Source organism: Lipotes vexillifer, unplaced genomic scaffold (assembly GCF_000442215.2).
Source record: "Lipotes vexillifer unplaced genomic scaffold, Lipotes_vexillifer_v1.1 scaffold1248, whole genome shotgun sequence".
Lineage (NCBI taxonomy): Eukaryota > Metazoa > Chordata > Mammalia > Artiodactyla > Lipotidae > Lipotes > Lipotes vexillifer.
This window is the reverse complement of record NW_006778262.1, coordinates 85,759-110,304: the sequence shown is the minus strand read 5'-3', so window position 1 is coordinate 110,304 and position 24,546 is coordinate 85,759. Positions and strand designations below refer to the sequence as shown.

Below are 24,546 nucleotides of genomic sequence, written 5' to 3'. Positions count from 1 at the left end.
GCCAGGACAATAGAAATGAAAAACAGAGCGACATTTTATTAGAGATGGGCTTCACTGGACTTGGTGCCAGGAGAAGTGATGCTGAGCAGGGAGGACTCAAAGATGACCCTAAGGGTTAAAAGGCAGCAGTGAGAGAAGATGATCAATTCAGTCCGGGTTATGTTGATTGCAGATACAAGATATTCAATTGAAAATCTTTTCCCTTTACTAAGGTAAAAATATTTCTCCTTGATTACCCAACTCCAAAATGATCTCTCCTCTTTCGAATTCCTTTCGGAATCTCATCGGGTCACAAATTGGCATATTGAAGAGCACCGGAATTACTGTGGAGCTTCCCAAGTCCCACTCTGGATATTATTAAAGTGTGAGTGATGTGCACCAAAGGCAGAGACCCCTCACACAGTGCTTTGCATCATCTCTGTCTCTGGCTGCTCTGTATGGATTACTCTCTCCGTTATGATTGTGTTCAGCCTCTAATAACAGAACGTATGACCTGCAGTGACTAACGAGGAGATACATCTACTCAGTTAAGAAGAATTCTGGAGTCTGGAAAGGAGCAAACTGCTTGTTTGGACTCATATCATATATTTGACAATATCTAAGTCAGCTTCTCAAGTCTTTTAGCCTTTCTCTCACACTTGCCACCTTATGGGCACAAGATGGCTGCTGCAGCTCTAAATATCCCATCCAAATCCAAGGAAGAAGGGAAAGCAGTTGAACCAAACAAGTCATCCTCTTTTATTAGGAATAGAATAAGCATTTCTAGAACCCCTAGAAGACTTCCTTAATCATCATTTTGTCTGGATAAATGCCACATGGCCACCTCTACTTGCAAAGAAGGCTTGGTTAGCCTGGACACATTGCCAGCCCTAGCAGGGAGGAAGATGTAATAATGTCTCCAATACTTGCCTTTCATGCTGCACTGTAAACACTCTGAAGGCAGGGACCACAGGCCCTGCTCCCACGTTGCGCCATGGACTTCTCCTCACCAGGCACTTTGCTGGACATATAAGGGTCTGGAATGGGAAGGGTTTGAGGAATCAATCCTTGCCTAGTGTGCTAAGACCTCCCTCCTTTTGTGTTTTGGTTCCTCTGAGCAGCCTTAGGAAAGGAATGTAGGAGCTTCTGGATAAAGGTTAGAGAAACTCTTTTTCAGTATCTCAAAAGGAAGGAAGGGAGGGAGGGAGGGAGGGAGGGAGGGAAAAAGAAAAGAAAAGAAAAAGACTCCATGCTGGGAAGAAATCTTTGCTCTTGTAAAAATAGAATAGGGCTCAAGTGCGTTCTTCAGTAATGAATGCATGAAAAGAAGCTTCTTAAATTATGAATGTGGCTTCTCTTATTTATTGCCCAGTAATCCTGTTTTATTGATTTCTGTTTATTTCCAATCACCTAGAATGAGACGCTGTGTTGCTTAGAGGTCTTAATCCCCAAAAGATTGTCATTAAACTACTCTGCTGTATTTAGTTGTCTATTTTTTGTTCAAAGTGATTGAATCAATACAAATACAAACAAAACACTTTATTCCTTTGCTCCCTAGAAGACATGGGGAAACAAAAAGCCTACAGAAAAGCTAAATAAAGATGCTCCAATTAAAAAATAGTCCCATCAAATGACATATCGATTTCTTTCAAAGAGTCAGAGTGTAAATTAAAAATATTCTTCTGACACAGTTTTTAAAGATGTCACTGACTGAGCAGAGTGGGTACTTATCCACTTTCTCTTCCTAGAGGGCCAGTTTGGAAGGGCAGCCCACTTTTCCCAAGATCAGCTGGCTCTCCAGGATCTCAGAGGGGAGTGTGTCTCACAGTCAGTGCTGGCAAAGCTCCGTGGTTCTGTCTGACCCGTTCTCAGCTCTGGTTTTGCTATCCACCACTACCTCTGTGTATGTTTAAAGACATGGTAAAATTTTTCAGAAAATTACGCTGTCATGATTCTTTTTTAAAGTGGTTGTGTTGAAACTCTTCTCAGAATTGGGAAGATGAAAACATGGGAATAACCAAGGCCCAGGACCTTATTATGGGATCTTCCCCGGAATGTTATTAAACACTGGTCTAGGCAGGTCTGGAGGAGACGGGGGCTGGAGGCAGGGGCGATAGAAGAGCCATCCAGGAAAGAGCTCTTTCTCGAAAAGGACTCTGGAGAAAATCAGTCTAGTTATACCCCACAGTCAGGAGGCCAGGAGTGAAGGCACAAGGGACTCAGTTTTAGGAGCATAACCTATTTGTCATAATCTGAGTTTCTGAAAACCACATCGGACCCCTCTGGACTGTTCAAAAACATTTTGCAAACTCCTTTGCATTTTCCCTCTCAGGCGCAGCTTCGAAATCCACAGGAACCAGTGTAAAATAAGAAAGAAGGAAGAAATATTAGGGGATGAATTCAAATAACTATGTTTGATTCATTTTACCCCCGTACATGATGAGTCCACAGAATCTTGGGCTCGTGGGGCATCAGAAACTCTATATGTAGATGGGGTGGCCAGGAACAGGGGTGGACACACACATTGCATGCATCTCCTTTGCTTATGCACGTACCCCCTTGTCTCATTTCCTTTAGTTACAAAACACAAATTCAAGAATAAAATGATTCAGAATTTCAAGATGGTGGGAGCAGAGCGTTAAACCAAGCACAAGGTCCTTGTGAGCACAGAACGCTGTGTGATGACATAGGTCTCAGGCCTGGGATGACACCTGCTACATTTCCGACACCCACTTTACCAGTAAATGGATGCTGTTTCTTATAAAATAAAACCCAAAAAACATGTTAGCTTTGCTGTCCATCGGAAATGAGAGATGAGTAGTCTTTTCGCTTCCCGCATAGAAGTCGTCTTGTGTTTGGTTTTGTAAATCGTTTTGAGTTTATATGGAGCATGGGGTTATATCCATTTAAGGCTGGTCGCAGCCTGGGAATGAGGACGTGACTTCTGGAGGGCAACTGGGTCCATCTGGGTTCCTGAATTTCTCATGCAACAGCACCTAAAGACTTTCTCTAACTTGAGACTTATACTACAAATCAAAAAGCTGTGTTTGAACCTGTCCTCCCATCTTTGTCTGTGGGAGGTTGGTATTGTTTTCAAGACATGAACAACCAGGGATAAATTTTCATTGCAAAGCCAAACTCCTTTGCATTTTCCCTCTCTTGGGGTTTGATATCAAGTCTCTTCTTGAGACTTACTACAAATCACGCCCTTCCTTCTCGTGTTCACTCTATGTCGTCTTGAGCTTGAATTTCTTTCTTAGTTTCTTGTTTACTAAGCATGAGATTCCATCATGCTTAGTTCTGCAAGGTAAACCATTCTCAACTCTCTTCTGCACCGACAGACCTGACGGATATTCACGTGCATTGCACACTCTTCGGTGTAAGTGGCCTATACCTTCGACAAAATAAAGACGAGGTTCTGTTTGATTCCCAGCATTTGGCTGTTGCCCCACTCCTTTCTCCCTTGCTCAGCTAGCAAGCGTCAGTTCATCATGAGACCAAAGACTGAGAGCCGCTGCTATTTGCTCTGGACTGGATGGCTATGTTCATCTCTTTTCAGAATTGCTGACCAAAATCCAGGACGGGCTTTATCCTGCGACTCCTTCTTATCCTCTAATGTTGGAGCTTATTAAGTCTTCTAAGCTGTGCTCTCAACCTGCCAGAAAGGATTGTTTCTTCTGTGTCCAGTGATAAGGTTAAACTCAAAAAAGAGGACCAAGAGATCATTTCACAAAGAAATATGACTCTATTTTTCCTAGTTTTTCTTTTTTTTCCCCCCCCAAAACCCATTCTTTCTTTCTGAACTGTAGAGCAAGAAAGAACATGGAGAAATGAATCGTATCAACAAAACACACTGATGTGCTCCAGGATGCAGACTCTTCAGAATTTCAGCATCCACTGACTGATAGCCACATCACCATTTGTGGATCACATTAATCTTTGGCCTTGGTCACTTGCCCTCTAAAAACAGAGGCTTGATTTCAGTATTATCATTGGAATAAAGGGCTCACTTAGAAAGCAACTCCCAACTCAAAAAAAAAAAGAAAGAAAAAGAAAAGAAAAGGAAGACAAGGGGGTGAGAAGGTGAGCAAGCCAGAAAAGTAGGTTAGGTCATTGGAGCTTGAGCTAAATTGGCATTCCCTTGTCATGGTTAGATCCTCAGTACTCAAAACAAGGTTTGCGGTGAAAACCAGAAGAGTTTACAGAGGGAACACAGCCAATCCTTTCAGATTAGCCGTCCGGGAGAGGGCTGCACCAATAAGAAAAGCAGCCATTAAAGCCAGACCTTTGTGTGTATATAATCAATAGGCTCCTGATCTAGATTCCTGGAGATGGTGTTGGGTGGGCGTTTTTATGGGGTTTTTATTTTATTTTATTTTTTTTCCTGCCTTCTAAATAATATGTAATTTCTCCAGGCCAAGAAATAAATTGAAAGGATTTAGAGGGATTTGCTTATCAGTGGAACACCACTAGCATTACATTCCTCCTGCTTTTGGGAAGGTACATTGAAGTTTGGTTAATCTTCTGTGGTTCAATACTCCTCTTCCCTATGTCAGGCTGCCTTGAACAACAGACAGATTAATCCCCCTTCTACCCACTCTCTTCTCGTTCCTCCCTCCCCCACTCTCTTGATCCACCCTTCCGTTTTTGAGCAGATGGAAGAAAACTCTTAAAACTGGAAAGAAAAGAAAAAAAAAAAGATGCTGTACCACATTTATTCATATAATTCTACAGGGCTTCAAAGATAGAAATAAAGGACTCCAATCCTTGGCGCAAAATTTGGCTAAGCTTAGCTTGGTTTTTCTACTGTTAATTAAATCTTGAGTCGACAAAGGGATTTCCTTAAAGGTTAATTCATTAGCAAAAGTTATTATAAATCATGTCACTCTTTATCCCACTCCAGTATATGTGGAGTAGGAAAAAAGGAAGGATGTGGAGGCTATTGACAGTGGGCAGAGTTTAAAGAGAAGCTGGTGATACTATTCGCTTGGATTCCTATACAATCTACTGTCTTTAATGATAGAGGGTAATCAGTTTTTTACAGTGGGTACCACTTACGAACCTCACATTAATTTCAAGTTTTTGTAGCTGATGGTTTAGCATCACTCAGTGCTTTCTAGTTCGGCCTGGCTCAAATCCTTGTAGCCTGTAAACTTCAGGATGACAAGGACTGGCTCTATCTAGCCCTCAGCAGAGTGACTGACGCACGATAGGCTGTTAGTAAACATTTGTTAAGGGAAGACTGATTGAATAAGTAAATACATGCATCCGTACAATCATATATCCAGAAAAATGGGAATTTGTTTTTTGTTTGCTCTTAATTTTTTTTTTTGCGATACGCGGGCCTCTCACTGTTGTGGCCTCTCCCATCGCGGAACACAGGTTCCGGACGCGCAGGCTCAGTGGCCATGGCTCACGGGCCCCGCTGCTCCGCAGCATGTGGGATCTTCCTGGACCGGGGCACGAACCCGTGTCCCCTGCATCGGCAGGTGGACTCTCAACCACTGCGCCACCAGGGAAGCCCTGCTCTTATTTTTTATATTCAGTTTTCTGATAAAGCTCTGTCCCAATTAACTAATTTTGGTCATGCCGAATGCAATGTCTTTAGCCCAGGGCAATTCTCTTAAAACCTCATTCCAAGGAAATATGAGCCAAGTAAAATATGTGGGTTGTCATGTCTTATTTGGCAAGTGGTTGTCTCCAGGTAGAGAGTAGAGAGGAAAGTAACGTCTTGAAAAACCACAACGACATGAACTCCAGAAGACTTTTTAAAAATTCACAGTGTTGTTCCAGTAAAGACACTTAGGCGCATTGAGGTAGACGAAAGGGGAACTCAGAAAGCATCTTAACCAGGCTGGAACTTTGTCCCTTTGTTTCCATTGTTCAGAACCTGTCTCATGATATGCCTCTGTCTTTTACACTTGAGTATGACAAGTTCAAATCGTTTATTTCATTTTCTCATAATGGTGTTGGTTGGTTCTTTTGAAGATGACTATAAAGAGGATGTTCAGAATAAAACGAGGGTATAGATAATCACACTCATACAATCTTACCGTGCTTTAAGGTTGTTTCTGGATTGGGCTTTAACTGGGTGTAGTGCTGGGGTTGGTGGGGAAGAAGGGAGGGATGAGATGATCCCTTCTAACAAGCTTGCTGAAGCTCCAGGTTTTCCTACCTTTTGTTCAGTCTAAAATTCATCCAGTACTTTGTGTGGGGGTGGGGGGGTGGGGGGGGAGGTATCTATTAGCATGGATCAAAGATTGGACTATGCAATGGCAACAGTTTGATAAAGTCTTAACAAATAAATTTAAATTGAGATGTCAAACTTTTCAAATCTCATTAAAGATTATTGATTGATCTAGAGTCTATGTACTTTAATTAAAAGTATCTCAGGGCTTCCCTGGTGGCGCAGTGGTTGAGAGTCCGCCTGCCGATGCAGGGGATACGGGATCGTGCCCCGGTCCGGGAAGATCCCACATGCTGCGGAGCGGCTGGGCCTGTGAGCCATGGCCGCTGAGCCTGCGCGTCCGGAGCCAGTGCTCCGCAATGGGAGAGGCCACAACAGTGAGAGGCCCACGTACCGCAAAAACAAACAAACAAACAAAAAAAGTATCTCAGACATCTTTTTTATAAAATAGAGAATAAATACTCATAATGAAGCTGAATGAAACCATCCCTCATATGAGATACTTAACTCCAGCTCTATCTCAGAATGGAAGTTTAGAGACAAAAAACTAAAACACCAAGCATTTGAAGGAATTTAATTCTTTTTAGCATGAAGCATCTGCAGAGATGTATGGCTGTTTTCTGTGGGACTTCAGAGTATTTATGGGCCTTTCTCCTTTCCTTTTTCACTGGAAGAAAGGCGATCATGATTCTTGAGTGTGTTATTTATAATTTCATAAAGCTGTTCTGTGGCAGACCTTATTTTATCTGCTGCTTAATCTCAGTCAAATAACCGTGCTTCCAAGGAGCTGGGTGGAAAAAAAAAGATCATCCCCCCAAATGATTAGCCTATTCTCAGTATAAGATAAAGGGCTAAAGGTTGGAATTTTGAAGTCACAAATCGGCATCTGGGCAGTAAGAAGGGGACACAGTGAAACTCTCTTAAGCAGTTCTGACCACGGAAGCAGATATTTTTCTCAATGCAGAATAATGGATAATGATGAAGAATGGTGTAGAACCATCCCTGTACTGACATGAGGAAGAGCCCTTCAGAGTAAATAATTAGAAGCAGGTGATTATAGAAACAATAACTCATTGGAGGAAAATGAGAAGCCAGGTTTCTAAAACTGAGGGAATTAGAAGGTAAATATATCTATAAATTTACTTGGGTGGACAGAGTTTTAAGCTTTCTTCTGTCCCAGTTCATTCTAATTTCAATAAACACTGGTAGGGGTAAAGAAAAATATAAATGCAATAAAAAATCTTTCAGGAAAGGAATAAAGAGGGCTCCTGCCGGAGAGATATTTTATTGAAAGTTATTATAATACCTATCTTTAGTTTTATGAGTCCTAATACAGAACCAAGTAATTTCAACATGTGGGTTAAAAATATGAGATACATATTTTAAAATAGGGTAGAGTATGAATTATTATTTTTAATATAGGACTTGGCTAATATATAGGGACAGAAGAATATTTTCCTCCCCTTGAGGAGGCAAGGAAAGGTCTTTCATCTGCACTGTGGAGGGAATGGCGCAGTCAGACCCACGCACTGTGTTCTGAAACCACGTGTATTATTAGCTCCGTAAGGAAATGTGATGGATGACACTGGTGAGATGTGGGGAGGGGAAGAGGGAGAGGAGTCTGATAGGGCAGGATATTAAATTCATGCTCATTATCCAAGTTTGCAAGAACAACACGGTAACTCAAGGAGCTGTCATACTGTCATTCTAGTACATCTCTTCACTCCAGTCATCCCATACTACTTGTGGGTATACAAATAAGCTGTGCTTTTTCATATCTCTGAGCCTTTACAAAGACTGTCAGTTTCACCTAGGATGCCCTTTTCCTTCTCAAAGCTCTCAGCGTTCCCCTGCTTCACTACTGCCTGTCCCTGAGGGCTCATTTTCCACATGCCCCTCTGCCTAGAAGCTCTCTCTGCTCCCTTGCTATATGTTCCCTTATCACCTTATGCTTACTCTTGTCATAGCATTCAGTTTACTGTGTCAAGTTTGTCTGTTGACCAGACAGTCTCTTCAGAGACTGTGAATTCCCAGCACAAAAGAACTGTTTTTATCTATCACTTTATCCCTCCTGACTGTTACAAGGCTGGACACATAGGCGTTCAATAAATATTTATTATGCATGAATGAATGAACAAAGCACCTTGATGATATAGTTCCGTATCACTGATGGTTGACTTAGTCACTTAGCCACTAAGAAACTGGTTGGGGTGTGGATATGGATCTTCTATTCTTCATTGAATGACTTGTAGATAATGTTGATATTTGACATATGGGAACCACAGTATGTAAACACTTTAAGCTTAGCTATTAGGAATTATGAGACCTTTAGACAATCATTGTGAGGGAAAAAAAGTTAAGATGACATGGAAGGCAACTTGATGAACATTCCTCACATAACTATATGAAAAACAGCAGATGTCACTACAAATGTCTGTACCCTTGGTTATTATGAGTTCTGAAAGAGTTAATATGTGATCACTGCTTAGCACAAAGCCTGAATACAGCAAGTGTTTAATGAGTGATAAATTAGTAGGCATGATTCTAGAGAGTTCAAATACCTTTTTTACTCTCAAAAGTACTAACTGCTCTTCTTTCTAAGAAATTATGAGTAATAATGAAAAATGGTTGTGATTGTAAGAAGATACATACACACATTCACAAACATGCACACACACACACAGCCTTGGGCTCCTGCATTTTATTTAAGGAAAAAAGTCCATAGATCCATTCTTCTCATGATAATTGTACCCCAAGTCTGTGAGATACTGCAGTAGTGAAACATACTCCACTAGTCATGGGAACCAATAATCAGGGAAGTGTGCCTTTTCTTCCAAGGGTCAGAGTCAGACCCTGCATTTGCTTGTAATTGGGGAAGGGCACAGACAAGAAAAATTAAAAAGCTACTAAAAGAAAGCCTTGGGTTTTCTGAGAGTAATTTTGGATCAAATAATCATTACTTTAGGATATGATCCTAAGTGTATATCCAAAAACCTTGGTTTGTAATTTTTGTTGTTGTGTTTAGGTGGCAAGGACAGAAGTCATTTTTTTAAAATCCCTAAAAATAGTGATCTGAATCCTGAGCCCTTTGCAAATCGAAGCTTCCTGCTCCTGGCAGAGAAAGCATTTCTGAAACTGCACAGTGTTTTGTGGCAGGCATGGCTGTATGAGATGCCAGGTTCTCCAGATAAACGTTGTTTACCATGTTGGGCCAGGGGAGGATTGAGATGTTTGTAATTGCTTTGGGAGTTTCATTGGCTGAATCTGTAAATGGTGATGGTGAAGTCTGAGGGACAGAAAGGAAGGGGCTGAATTCACAGAAGACCACACACAATGTTTGGATCCACAGCCACTGGAAACAGATCTTCCAATGGCTTTTTAAGCTCTCTTGGCATCTTCATGAGTATATTTTTCTTTATCTCTCTTCATGGCAGATCCAACCAGAAATGGTGTTTGTACCATTAAATGGAGGTAAGGAATTATCAGCAATGAAGAGCAGTTCTAATGGGGGATAAATCATTAAAGATAGAGTGCATAGGCAGATAGCACATCTATTTAAATTAGGAGTGGCTCCCAGGCTCAACATTCCTGTTATTGATTGATTGATTGATTGAATTAGTTAGCTAGTTTTATTGAGCATGTACCATATGCCAAGAACAGAGCTTCACTTTTAACAGTACACTGAAATCACATGCTCAGTCGATAACAAATCACTCTGTTTATCCCAATTTACAGATGAAGATAATTGAGGCCTGGAGAGGGGGAGTAACTGGCTTCCCCAGGTCACAGACTGTACGTTTAGGAGCTGGGATTCATAGCTGTGCTGTCTAGAGCCCAATCTTACCACAGTCTCTAGACTGTCTGTCATCTCATCTTCTTTGAGTCTAGTCACCATTTATAGGAGCTACTGGCAAAATGTGTTTCCGTTGCCTGGGAGGAAACTTGTTCTCATCCATACTCATATTAAAAAAAAAAATCTCTGGGAAGTGAGGCACAAGGAGTGAGAACATGGGTGAGCATATGTTTGGGGCCTGCCAGGGGGATTAGGGGCCCATTTTGGGGACAGAAGTGGAGGTGGTTATGGGGGAGGGGAGTAGGGCTGGGGACAGTGTCACTCAAACCACAGGGGCGAGAACCTGTGAGGGATTAGAGGAGGCGGGGGAAGCTGAGGGGAAAATAGGAAATATCCTTTCCACCACAGAGCCTAGTACTTATCTTAAAAAAGACAAAAAACCGAAAACAAAAACAAAAACAAACAAAAACCTTACATTGTTTCTTTAGCCAATAAAAATTAAGATAATTCTAAGGATTAAGTAAAATCTTAATTCTCTTAAAAATTAAGATACTTTTTGGTATTAAGTTAAAGATTCCACTAATATGTTAATGCCTTTTTTGGTTTCTATTGAGTTATGCATTGTTTTTATACATTTGCTCAGTGACCTTTTTAAACTTTATTGCCTGGCCTTCAGTTCTTGAGACAAGCTCCCTAGATTTTCATTAACTCACCAGTTTTCTAGGGATCAAAGCTAGTTAAGTCCTATATGGGCCATTCTGTAAGGTCCTTATAATCAAGTCACTGACAATTAATTTTCGATTGATTACGTTTTAGAAATGTATTCTCAACCTCTTTTGCATTACCAGCCTCTAAGACTTTTAGACATTTTCTTAACTGTCCGTCTCCATAAAATTTTAATACCAGATATACTGTATATTCATTTTAGTACTGTGGCTCTTGGCTGATCACAAGCCACTTTCATATCTAAGATCCTCCCCCTTTTGCCCAAAACAATTATTGCTCGCTGGGGGAGGGGCATGGGTGGATATCCTCCCCATAGAAAATGCATGCTTTAGAACAATCAAACAATAGTTGTGGCCCTTCCCCAAATGGTGTTTGCCTCTTCTAATTGCTTCTGCATTTACACAGTTAATATTTATTCTCTTATCACCTCCCTTCCCTTAATGAGCGGAAGTGGACCCGTATTGGGCCCCATCATAGCAGGAAACTCCAAGAGAGTGAGCTCATGATCTCTCTAACACGAATAATGGTGCTCCAGGATACAGCTGCCAGCATCAGTTGTGGAAATGAAATGCACATTTCAGTAGTGTCTAGTTGACAATAAAAATAGTATGACTGAAAAATCTTTTTCTATTGACTTTAAGGAGAAGCAGAGATAGAAGTATCTTCCTGACAGGTATTGAATAAAGATCAATTACATGGTTTAAGGCGCCTCTCTGCCACTGTTAATTAAGCAAAATCCATTACATAATGTGGTTTTTCTACTGTTCTTTGCTGTGTCCAGCAATTCTGTGCCTACTATGTCTATTTCAAGAAGGATGTTGTCTGGAAACACTAAGCATATGGGTTGTCATGTGTATTCATTTGCTAGGGCTGCCATAACAAAGTACCATAGACAGGGTGGCTTAAACAACAGAAATTTATTTTCTCACAGTTCTGGAAGCTAGAATTCCGAGGTCAAGATGTCAGGGGTGTTGGTTTCTTCCAAGGCCTCTCCGCCTGGCTTGTAGATGGCTGTCTTCTCCCTGTGCCTTCACATGGCCTTCCATGTGTGTGTGTGTGTGTGTGTGTGTGTGTGTGTGTGTGTGTGTGTGTGTGTGTGTGTGTGATAATCTCATCTTTTTGTAAGGACAACAGTCATATTGGATTTACTTACCCAAATGACCTCATTTTAACTTCATTACCTCTTCAAAGACCCCATCTCCACATGCCAGTCACATTCTGAGGTACTAGGGGGTTAGAACTTGAACATATGAATTTGGGAAGGGGCACAGTTCAGTCCATTACCTCGTGTAATAAGGGGTATAAAGAAGCCTATGGGAGCTACAGATGCAGACTTTGACTAAGATGTATTTATTCAAATCTTCACTATGTTTTTTACTAGCTGTGGGTCCTTTAGCATCTTGCTTAACCTCTCTGAACTTCAGTTCCCCTTAAAAGTGTAATAATTATCCCTGCCCCAAAGGATCATTGTGAGAATTGTGTCTAATTAATTAGTAATAACTACAACTAATAAGCATATATACCTGTCTAGCACAGCATCTGACTTGTAATTGCTTTTTCTCTTGAATATGGATTCAGGCTTCAATGCTTTGGAATAATAAGACCGGCAAGTCAGTTAATATTATTAACATCAGGAAGGAGAAATCAATGAGCATTTGTTGAACAACTGCTATATATTGAGTACTCTTATGCAGAGAGTAGGACAAAAGTTTGGTTTTTAGACAAGATCTGTAGCTTAATAATTGAGGGAATGATTGAAAGAGTAATTTATTGTGCATGTAGAATGTACCAGGTACAGAAAGTACTTTTCTCGTCTACTGTGTAGCAAGGGGCCTTCTTACTGCCCACACCCACAGTCCCCTATATTTCTTGCAGCAGCAGATTCCCTGGCATTGGGGAATTTCTGCAGGATTCAATAGAAAAAAAATTGTCTCAAATTGAATTACTTTTGTTGCAATCAAAATTTTTTCTGCTGTCTTCAGAAACAGCCTTACCTGTGTCCAGAGGCTGTCTTGTAGTGTCTGTCTGCTGGTCAACGTTACTAATTCAACTAACTGCAGCAATTACATGAAGAATTGCTGATAGTGAGAGAAGCCATTATGCTATTCCCGAACAGACTGCATTCCACAGTGTTCATTAATTATGCCAGCCTATAGATTCACAACCTCCAAATCATACACTTGAGACTGCACACCATATGTATTGAAACCCTCTCCAAGCTGCAGTGTAGTTCCTCTGTGCTGACTTGCTCCCTTGTATTGCCACCATTTGCAATAGCCCTTCTCCTGCCCTTCTGATTCTCAAAATTGAAATTAAAGTCAGGATAGAGTCAGGCTGCATAATGTGATCTACAGGGATAGGATAGCCTTCAGCCTCCTCAAGCCACCTTGGGGCACTCAGCTTTACATAGATCCACACAGATTGTCTGGACCCAGAGCCATTCAAAGCTACACAGGAGTTAACATTCTCTACCCTACAGCATACCCTCTTTAGAGGAGAGAGACAGCAATGATGATGGAGGCAGGACGCAGTGATAAGTCTTTGATGCTTTTGCTCATTGGTTTCCTTATCTCTCTCTCTCTCCTCTCTCTTCCCCCTACCTCATTATGTTTTCTTTGACATGTGCAGCCAACATCAGATGACCTTGTTTCATCTGCTGAATGTTCAAGCGATGACGAAGACTTCGTTGAATGTGAGCCGAGTACAGGTAGGTTAGGTCAGTCTTGTTTTGCTTGCTTTATTTTTTCATTTGCAAAAAACAATACATACGTATATGTGAATATACATGTGTTATATATATATATATATATATATATTATAGTGTGTTAATGTGTGTATTTCCTGTATCTATATATGTATATAAATACATATATAAATATCAATCGAAAGCATCAAATCCCATGGAAGGAGCCATAAGATCCCAGGAAAATTTAAAGTCACTTCCTTGACTAGCTAAAGAAAAGTCCATAAGACATAACTTGGAGCAATCAGACATCCAGATTAACCACCAAAGCAGCAAATGTGTAGCAGCCGGTGGCAGCTACAAAATTGACAGGGGGTGGGACATGAAGACTTCTATATTGGATTGACGTCAAAAAAACATAAAGCCAAAGTGGGGCCATAAAGATCATGTAAACCTCATGAACTGTTCTGACTCTAAGTGGCAAACGAAACAAAATCAAAAACCAAAATCAAACAACCAAAAATAATTTTTTCCATGGGATTTCAACAGCAGTTAGCATGGTATTATATTTATACTAATTTTGTTCGTTGTGTGTTTAGTGAATTTGTGCAGCAATATAACATAGTAAACACAAAATTAGGACAGAACCATGCCATGTCAACGGCTGAGATGCTTTGAAATGTATCTACTGTGCTGAAGTTGAGAGGACTTTGGCAATTAGAAGCTTCAGTGTGTTCCCCATTTGCACCCAGATACATTTTGATGTTTTATCGTCTTTCTTTATAGTGAGCTATATATGATATAATGTCCAGCAGGCAACTGCAGTCCCTGATTATTTCCTATCAACTTTCCCAAGTCGTCTGTTTGGAGACTTGCTATAAGTTAAATATTTATATATATGTATATATATATAAAATAGAGAACAGATATCATCGAATTTCTGTGTATGTTTAATAGAGTTAAAAGCTGGAGTTGGGTTAGGATCTTATTTCTGTAAAGGCTAAGAGAAATAAATAGAATTTTCTAGTTGATTCTTTGGGTTGCTTTAATTTTTTTTCCTTTTCTTTAAAAATAAAGGAGAGCCATTAAACATTTCCTTTGTTAATTCTAGAGAAATTTAAGATTCATTAAAAAAATTAGTATAACAAAAGTGAAAATCTTCCATTTCCTAAAATTATTTACAATTTTCAGATTTTGTGGAAGCCTGACTGCTTGGTATCTTGCAAATGGCTTTGGATCCAGGAAGTTCTGTGGGTTCCTGTTCTTAGCATTACATAGGGACATGTCAATAATTTGCAGGGCAGATTTGCAGGAGTGTGATCTGTTCCTTTGGACGCTCAGCTGTGTGGGAGGAAAGTAACTTTGACCTGGCTGGTCAGATTTTTTTTCAGATTATTGGGTCATAATCTCAGTGTTCTAAGTGAGGTTTTAACTCTAAAGGGAAGATATGTCTAATCTATACCAGAATGTGGGCAACAAATTTTCATTAATTAAATAATTGATTTATTCATTCATTTAATAAATATTTCTGAGCCCTCAGGCTGGATACAGTGTATCTCTAGATTTGAATCGTTCCTTTCCTAATAGTTTGCACAAATGAGCTGTTGGAAAATAGAATACGGAGCTTTATTACCTAACTTACCTCTCCAACAGAATTCAGTTCAACAAATATTTTTTGAGGGGCAGTTGTGTATGTTAGGTATGTGCTACATATTAAGGATTCAGATATGAATAGGGCATGATCTCCAAGACGCATGTTAAATTCACTGATTTTGTGGTCAATAATTTAAGATACCTAGATTTCAGTTTGGATTCTCTGTGTATCCTTTCTCTGGTTTTCTTGCTTTCATAGCAGTGATATCTGTATATATGTAACAATGTTTATCAAATCTCTGGATATTAAGTCTTCTTATAAAAATCTAGGCTTGATCATTCTCAATTATCACCACTGTCTTCCCCTACTATCTCCCCCTCCTACACACCGTCATCTCCATAGCAACCTCCATAAGAAGACAGAGGGCTTTTCTAGATCTCTGATTCACAAGGTCTATGGCTCCCCAGGTTGTGGGTATGTTACCGTTTGGTATTGAACATAAACAGGCCCAAACTTGAAAAGCCCCAGACTAAGTCCATTTGCTTTTTAGTGACTGCACAGGTGTTTCATCTGATTCAAAAGCAGAGGACAGAAATTCAATGCCAGCATTTCTTGAGTGATATAATTACATGGGGCGGGTGGTGGAATCAAAACAGTTTTTAAAACAATCTGTTGTGTTCTGCAAGGGAGCATGGGAGGGAATATATAAATAAAGCAAGTGACAGGATGCCCACTCCGAAGGAGCTAACACGTAGCTCCAAGAGGCAGATATTGATCCCCTCTGCCTGGGATTATTTAACTCATCACATTTGAAGAATGAGCATTTCTTCTTTCTAAATTTACTCCATAAAGTATTCCTGGTAAGTGATTCAGATACACAGGGAGCTATGTCGGAGGCATGTTTAATGTAGGAAGGAGATAGATATACCTATTGATGCAGAGGTTTTGCCCTGGGAACCTGATTAATACTGATGAAGATTACATGCTTAGAGCTGTCAAGTCCTTTTTTGCCTTGTATGAGAAATATCTCTAGAGCCTTACGATTTTCCAGAAATATTACAGATTAAAAATCAGAACCATCAAACCAGTTGTTTCTGGGGTTAAGTTTCACACTGCCTAAAGAGACGTCTTCCATTGCCCATGCAGCAGTGGACAATGGTGATGTTTACATAACTTTGACATAAATTGTTAATCCCGGGATTCTATGTGAATATTGAGATTAAAATTCTAAGTTTAAACGTTCTAATTCACTACCTCAGTTTCTAAAATTTTACTCTTTTCTGGGCCGGATGTTTGCTGGAAATACACTAAATTTGGCTAATTTTGTTCTATCTTTACTTGAAATTACCTTATCTTCTCTTACTTTGTTACCAAATTTATGATTTTCTAGGCTGTCTCAGTAATAAGGTATTTAACTTCTACACGTTCTTTCCTGATTAATTTAGGTCCACTAGAAGCTCTTGCTTTTCATAAATTTGTATAAACTTTTCATAACTTTAGTATATGTTATATTCAACAACTTTCGTGTTCATGTGGGCATCAAATTTTAAATGAAATGATATTTCTTTGGGTTTCAAAGCTGCTGGTTTTGAGTCAGATGTAAGCAAATGACTTTTATACTCACGACCCACTTTGGCATTTAGAGATCACCCTGGTTTGGTGTAGCTTAGTCGTGTAGCTTAGTTCTTTAAGGACAACTTAAATTTTTTTAGAGTGTGGTTGATGATAGTTTAGAAGCTTTTTACATCCAATGGATTTCAAGTTTTCTCTGTATATTTTTGCTGGAACATATGTAAATGAGTTTTTTTTAAAAAGCCTAAATCATGAGAGCAAGGCACAGAGTAAAAGCTCAATTAGTATTTGTTGACTGAATTTGTATGACTCTCAAAATACCTCATAATCTTAAATTAAAATTGGAGATTTTTCATACCTCTCACTTCATTTCCCTTTAAACAGCTAAATAAAACCTGGTGAATTATTTTAAAATGTATGATTTCATACAAGTAAGTATCGCCCTAACAAAATCCATGTTTCTTTAGCAAAAATAATTCTCTACCTTACCCTGTCCCTTCTTTTGCTGGGAAGTAGATCATTTTATAGTGAGTTGCATTTTCTGGACATTTGCTTTGAGAACCCAGAATTGAAATTGTGAGCTATAAAGTCATAATGAATCCATCTGTATCAAATAAATATATTCAGAAGAATATTTGAATAACTGTTCAAGTACATAAAGTTGAGGGTCAGGATTTTAACTTTCCTAATTTGTAAACATTGATTGTGTCCCCTACCAAAGAAGGAGGTGTCTATTTGGTATTTTAGATTTATGTCTTTGCATATAAACCATTTTCTTCCCAACTACACTTCTATTGATGTTAAATTGTGCAGTAAATGCATATTTCATTGTCCTTCTTACCTCTTTGTAATCAACAACAACAACAACAACAAATAGACAAGCTGGAGAGGATTCAAATAACCACTAGGAAATGGGATTCTCTCATGAGATTGTGGAAGCCAAAATAAAAATTAAGGTCTTTAGTAAGTTTACCTTCATGATCTAAAATGTGGGAATGGATTCTGAAATACAGATAAAGGGTTTAAATTCACTTTTCATTCCTTCTCTCTCCCTCCCCCAACTCCTATGCCCAGTGTCTCCATCTTTCGGAAAAAAAAATGACATCAAAACTAATGTATTGTCAGATTCGCTTCTGTATATTTAAAAATTATCAATTGTCTGAATTTTATGTGGTCTATGGTCTTAAGATTCTAAAAATCATGGGGGCAGGGTTCACAGAGCAGAGGAGAAAAGTGAAAAACAATGCCTTTTGCACCTGAGAAATGGGCATGGCAGTAATTAACAACCATATTGATTTATCCAGCCATTATCTAGGGATACATTTTTCTGGGTGTTAATTAGCCGGGTTTTTTGCCTCCACTTTTGTTAAGTGTCCTTTGATCAAATCTCAAGGGACAGCACTTGCACCAGAGGGCAGACAGTAAAAGGAAGTAAAGATGAAACACATCCATCTATCAATAGGACTGTGCTAAACAACTTATAATGGTTGGATTGAGGGAGATGTTTAAACTAATGGCAGTAATCTGAGATCACAAAATAATTACTATTCCCAGAGTGATTCTCAGATGTATTTTTACTTCTCAAATCTACAGTCCTCACATTTGCATTTGGTGTTATTGCTACTTTATTCCTCACACTAACATAATACCCAACCCATTACTGTGAAATTTAAATTTGGCAAAACACCAAGAGCTTATCCCTGTTTATGTTCTCCAGGTAGAACTGGGTTCTTAGTCTTTATCAGTTTGAGATGCCTCAGTAAAGTATTTATAATATGAAAATCTGGCACTGAATTTTTAAAAGCCCAGCAAATCCTTAGAGTTTTTATTTGCTGGAACATTGTGGAGGACGCAGCTGACGTGCTAAGACAATAATAATTTTCTAATAAAGGATAGGAAGAAAGAGAGCTTTATTTTTCAGAATCCATAGATGAAAAATAATAAGTGTGCTGATTATCGACCTTAAATATGATGTTGGTAATCTTAAGAGTTTATAGAAATGCATTTTGTCATTCGTGTCTCCAGCAAACTTGAAGTTAGCAACTTGTATATTTTCATTACAAATAAATAGATTTTAATTTAATTTTAGAAAGATTTTTCCATATGGAAACTCATGATTGGTAAATAGAATCATGTTTAAATAATCATCAGTCAAGTAACTATTCAGTGTATATTTGAATAGTAAATGCCTAAATGAAATGCCATAGGAATGTCTGAGTCACAGTGTCCAGAATTCACCTTGAATTTTAGGGTCCATCTAAAAACACTTTGAATAAAGGTATAATAGAAGTAATCTGAAAAATGTTTTAGCTTCGGAAAGAAGGATGGAAGTAGATGTAAATTTCATTAATTTAATTAATCATTATTGGCTGTGGACATGAGTAATTTTTACATTTGAGCTCTAATACATGTTCAATGTACACAAAGCAAACAGTTATTCACATATTTAGGTCTAGGCTAAATCCTACCAATTTTTGAATTTCCTTCATTGATTTATAAATTAATAGAGTACATTCATGGGTTATAATGTTCCTAATTTAATGGTATAGTTTCTATCTTCATTCATTAACCCACTCAGTGATAAGTTGCATCACTTTTTTATAACCCACCTCCACCCCAGCCCAAGCTAATTTTTAAGTGACTGGAGCAAATATGTGGCCTTTAAATCCCTAATGATAAAATGCTTTGAAAATTAGAATAAGGATAGAAATATAAGTATAGGAAAATCAGCTAATTGGCTATTAGGCCATTGATAGTGCAGGCATGGTGTGCATAAAATGTGGGTTGATCATTATCATAGATTTTATAACCAGAACAATGAATCTAATTACAAAAGTAGTAAAAATGAAAAAAATTCTATTCATCTCCATTACCCAAGATTTTTTGGTGATGTTGGGAAGGAGAGGGAATCAATAAGATCAGTGTGTAAGTATATATGCTTCCAGTTGAAAGTTTAATAAATCACTTATTTATGCAACAGTTTTTAGTGACTACTATGTATAAACACTGGAGTAGGTTCTAAGAAATTAAAAACAAGATGAGACTCCTTCCAGGAGTTCATAGTCTATTAGGGAAGACAGATACAAAAATAAGGGGAATAAAAGGAAAGGAGGGATAAGAAGGGAAGAAACAATGTAGACAATGAATGGAAATGCCTAGAATATTATCAGAATTCAACTCAAAGGAGAGGTCTCTAATTCAGCAATTAGCATACCCCAACGAAGGACAGGGAAGAAAAACCACAGATGATGCCACCCAGTGGCAGAATCAATTAACCCCAGGGAGCATTCTTCTGTATCTTAGTTTGGGGGCACAGAATTTCTGATTCGTTATGGTTGAAAAATTAGAACTGCACATATACAGTATGGCCTAGGGCCAGGGCTTCTTAGGTAATAGGTTAATAAGGATGGGCGTGTTGAAGGGAGAATTTCAAGCCAGGCTTCCTGATTTCAAACGCTATGAGAACTTCCTGATTTCAAATGCCAGTGCAAGTAGTTGTTAAGGAGTGAGCTTAATGAAATCATTAAGCAAGTCCCCGCACCCGAGAAAAATTAATAAATAAAGAGGGATTGGGTTTTAAAAGAGAGGCTTTTATGTGTTTTCTTTTATTCTTTTTGTTCTGTATTTTTTCTCCCATAAGCCCCAATATATATACTGTGTGTACATATATATATTTATGTATGTGTGTATACTAAATATATAGAGCCTGTTGTTCCATATATATATAGACACAGTATAAATGATATTAGAATAATGTAAACAGAGATTAACAACAGCCCCTGCCATCAGCCATGTGTTTACACAGAAATTCATACTATCATTCTTACATCAGCCAACATAGACATGCATGATACTGTTTTAACTTGGTGGAAAAGCATGTTAACTTTTCTTTAGGTTTTGTTTTTTTCTTTATCATAATTATAAGGATGATTCCATAACTCAATTATCCTTGGGAGGGGTAGAGAGAAAAAATTATACAGATATATCTATCCATATACACACATTCCTGTGTATATATATATATAAATAGATATATACTTTGTATATATTTGAAAAACATTTTCTGTTGTTTTAGCTCATCTTGTGCCGCATGAATTTTTGGTGGTTCAGTTTATTTTGTTTTGATTCGTATTTAGTATTTTGGTCATTATGGCTATTTTTAACTCATTGCTATACTTCTTTGAATCATTATTTTTTAAATACTGAGAGATATATAGATATACAAATCAACCAAGGCAACAAAATCTTTTCTTGCCATCCTAATCTCAAATTTCTCCCCCTTCAGCATATCCCTCCAGTATTTGTGCTCAAAACAAAACAAACACCAACAAAATCCAAGAAAGTTGTGTACAAACGAATGAAATACTTTGTTTTCCTCTTCTTCCTCCTATATAGTTTTTATTTAAATTTTCTCCTTTCCCCTCTTTATTTTTCCTTATATCTGCACAGGCCACTTGTCTTTACTCTCCCCTTTATGACAATGCATTTCATTGAAAAAAAGGACGAATGAGCCAGAAAAAAAAAAAAAAAAGTAATAAAAGAAAAACATGCAGAAAGAACAGAGAAACACATCCCTCTCCACAAATTTCAGATGGCATAAAAAGAATTTGATTGCACATATAGATTATTTGTTGTATCTTTTATTTCTGGACGAGCCCAGGATCATTGTGTGGCATGCAGTGAGAGTTTTATAGCTAATCAACTAACCATGGCCTCCATCACCAGTGCATGGGCTATAATAACGCCATCTCGTGTTTCATCCAAGTGATACATCCAGGCTAACCCAGCAAGTCCAGTGTATGAGTTGTGGGGATAACTTTCTTTTGTAGTTATAATTTCATGGGTTCTCATCTTTATTATTATTTCCACGGGATCACGGCAGCCCCAAGAGCTGCCCTCGCAGCATCTCTGTGTGGTTTTGTTCTTGTGCTTGCTTTCCTTGGTACAGCAGTCAAGCATGGGTTTTGTCTGGCACATCTGTCTTGCCATCTTGTCTTGGAGTCCACTGTCTTGGTGTCGTTCTGTGATTCTGTTCTCTGTTTGTAATATGTGGTTTGAAATCCTCTCCCTTTATTTCTCACTCCCCTATTGTTTCTCTTTTTAACCTTACCCTTAGGGAACTTCACAAAGAAGCAAAACAAATTTTCAGTCGAATTGTAAGGCTGATAACTGGTTTGCACCTGGAGGTCATAAGTTGCACTTCTTACCTGGCTAAGGAGGCAAAACTTACAGTGGAAAATTACTAAAGATAATAGCTAAACAAGCTCCCCATCAACAACAATAAGAAACCCTTGTTGATTTCTTTGGCATGATTAAATGGGCTTACTGCTAAAGGGATTTCATGTAAGAGCTAATTTGCAAGGAGTTTTCCCATAGATTATCAATCTTCTAGTTAGACGTTTTCTTCAGGAACAGATCAACAGAAAAGTTTTTCAGAAGACATTAGTGAGGAGTGTCATCGTTTCTGCTATGTAGAGCAGTGTCTGTTCCTGAATTGGAGAGGAATTTGTGGAAATATGAATGTGTCTTATTATAAAATTTATTTGTTTGTGTATTTTAACCTAAAATATAAATGTGTTTGGCAAGGGAAAGGAAAAAAAAAAGCTTTTTAACTCACTGGTTCTACCTCATGCATATTTCAAGGTAAGATTATCTTTTGATCTTTCTGAGTCAAATGATACATATTTTATTTTATTTTTTAATTCATGGAAGCATTAGAGAGCCAACACTTTGACTTAGACCTAAATTCTTTTTTTTTTTTCTCTTTTCAAAGAATAAGACATACACAATAACTTTAGTTCTGAGAATTGAGTCTGAATTTCTTGAGAGAAAGGTGGAAGACAGTGCCCAGTTAATTATTCAGATGCTGGATTATACTGTGATTACCCAGGAAATTTGCCACATAACTTGGAGTGATTTGGTTTGTTTGGTACTTATAGTATGAAAATGAATTTCTGTAACAAATTCAACCTCCTTATCCATAAAGGTTGAACAAGAGAGTATAAAATAGGTCTGAAATGAATTGATAGATTGATTTTTGAAATAGGATCTTAAGATTAAAAAGTGCATATGTTTAACCTGGAGAAGAGAAAGCGTTTCAAGGCAGATGGTTTTATGATGAGATGTTTCAGTCATGTCAGTGTAGCTCTCCGCTCTTCTTAAGGGTACAGGGGAAGGGCACAGGAAGAGGAAATTTCTGGGGTCTATGGACTAAGAACTTTATAATGAAGGAAGGAAGGGAGAGAGTGAAGGAGGAAGAGAGAGAGGGCAGATAAGGGAGGAGGGAGGGAAAGCTAGAGGAGGGAGGGGGTATTCCTGTTGAGTCAGGTATAGTAGCTTGCTGATAAATGATAAGAAGGAGCACACACATAGACACACACAGCCTTAATCTGTAGTGTGTGACAGTTTCTGTAGTATAAAATATTCCCTCTGTGGCTGATTTGAAGCCACAGATATGACAATATTAAACTCCGAATTGGGAAGTAATGCTCATGAGCACACGATTATACACTTTTTTCACCATACAGATACCATGGATATCAATGAACTTGAGTTTTAAGCTTTTATTACCTTTGTTTTTAATAGAATGTATTCATATGTGTGTGTGTGTATATATATATATATATATATATATATATATATATATATATATATATATATATATATATATATATCTTTGATAATAGCTATGTTTAACAACCAACTTGGAAAATTCCTGAAAATGTAACAGTCAGCTATCATGAGCTGGCTCTGGCATGTCACTGGCCAAGGTGCTACACTGTGCCGGGTGCATTCAAACATGGTATTTTATTTAAAACTCATTTTCACTTATTATGATGTAGAAACTATTGTGGCCATCTTACAATTGAGAAAATCAGGACTCAAAAAGTTTGCTTTTCCAAGGTCACATGCCTGCACATAGTGGCAGAGGTAAGGTTCAAACCCAAATCTGTTTGAAAATAGATAACTCTTATTTCTACTGCAGTGTGCACAGAGGATTGAGCTTAAACACTTATCAGAGCACTACATTTTAGAACTATGACATGCTCATTTGTGGAGCTTTCACTAATTTTGTTTCCTCAAAATAGAGTTGCCAAAAATTCCTCCCTTAGTACTATGAAGATGAACAGGATATTTCTTAGGTTTCCAAATTCTGTTTCTCGAGCTTTGGAAAGACTATAATAGCTGCATTTCTTAGCACATAATTATAATATTCAGCATGATTCCATTACTCCGTTGTTACGTTTTTGTAACTTTTAAAACATAATGAACTTTATTTAGTTCATTTACTTGATGCACGTTAATTAACCAACTTCACAGTGAAATATATCAGTGCCCTTTACTTCCACATTTTCCCATAAAACTAGTATATTAATACTTAAAACAGCATGAGAACCATTGTATTGCAGAAAATGACTGCAACTTAAAAAAATAATTTTACTGTTAGATACTTAATCATTGCTTTGTGCAAGAGTTTGAGAAATCTGGGAATTAAAAAGGAAAGTGTGGATCTTGCCCTTCTACTTTGACAAGATAACAGTCTCTGACTGAGTTGCTGATGGTACAATATTTTACTTTGATTTAATGTCAGCTTTAGCTGCCCCTGTGGTCCACTTTCAGTGCCAGCACACATAATATTGAATAAAGCCCCTTAGTGATTTCTAGGCCTTCATCTGTAAGTTTTCCACTGCTACATCTTTGTTCCTTCATTCAGTAAATATTCATTGAGCATTTACTATATGCAGGTATAGTTCTAAATACGTTACATTGTTAACTCCCTTGATCCTCATAACAATCCCCTGAGGGGCTTTATCATCATCTCCATTTTAAAGATGAGTAAACTGAGGCACAGAGGAGCCAAACGGATGGTCCCAAGGTCACACAGCAAGGGAGTAGGAGAAACGGGATTTAAACCCAAGACAGTGGGGCCCTGAGCCCACACAGGAATCACTATGTTATACAGTCTCATTATATAGTATTCTCCATTGACCCATATATATAAATAGCTACCT

The 24,546-nt window shown here is 38.2% G+C and overlaps 1 protein-coding gene across 2 annotated transcripts in view; it reads left to right on the top strand.

Moving 5' to 3' along the window:
- The window catches only part of LOC103083838 (neurexin-3-beta), a 385,778-nt gene that overhangs the window by 320,507 nt on the left and 40,725 nt on the right, over positions 1-24,546 (top strand). Inside the window, exon 4 of one of the 2 annotated variants that reach the window (XM_007451554.1) lies at positions 13,314-13,392. In XM_007451554.1, coding sequence (XP_007451616.1) covers positions 13,314-13,392 — 79 coding nt within the window. Of the gene's footprint in view, positions 1-13,313; positions 13,402-24,546 lie in introns of both variants that reach the window. The other variant, XM_007451555.1, reaches the window with a different exon arrangement.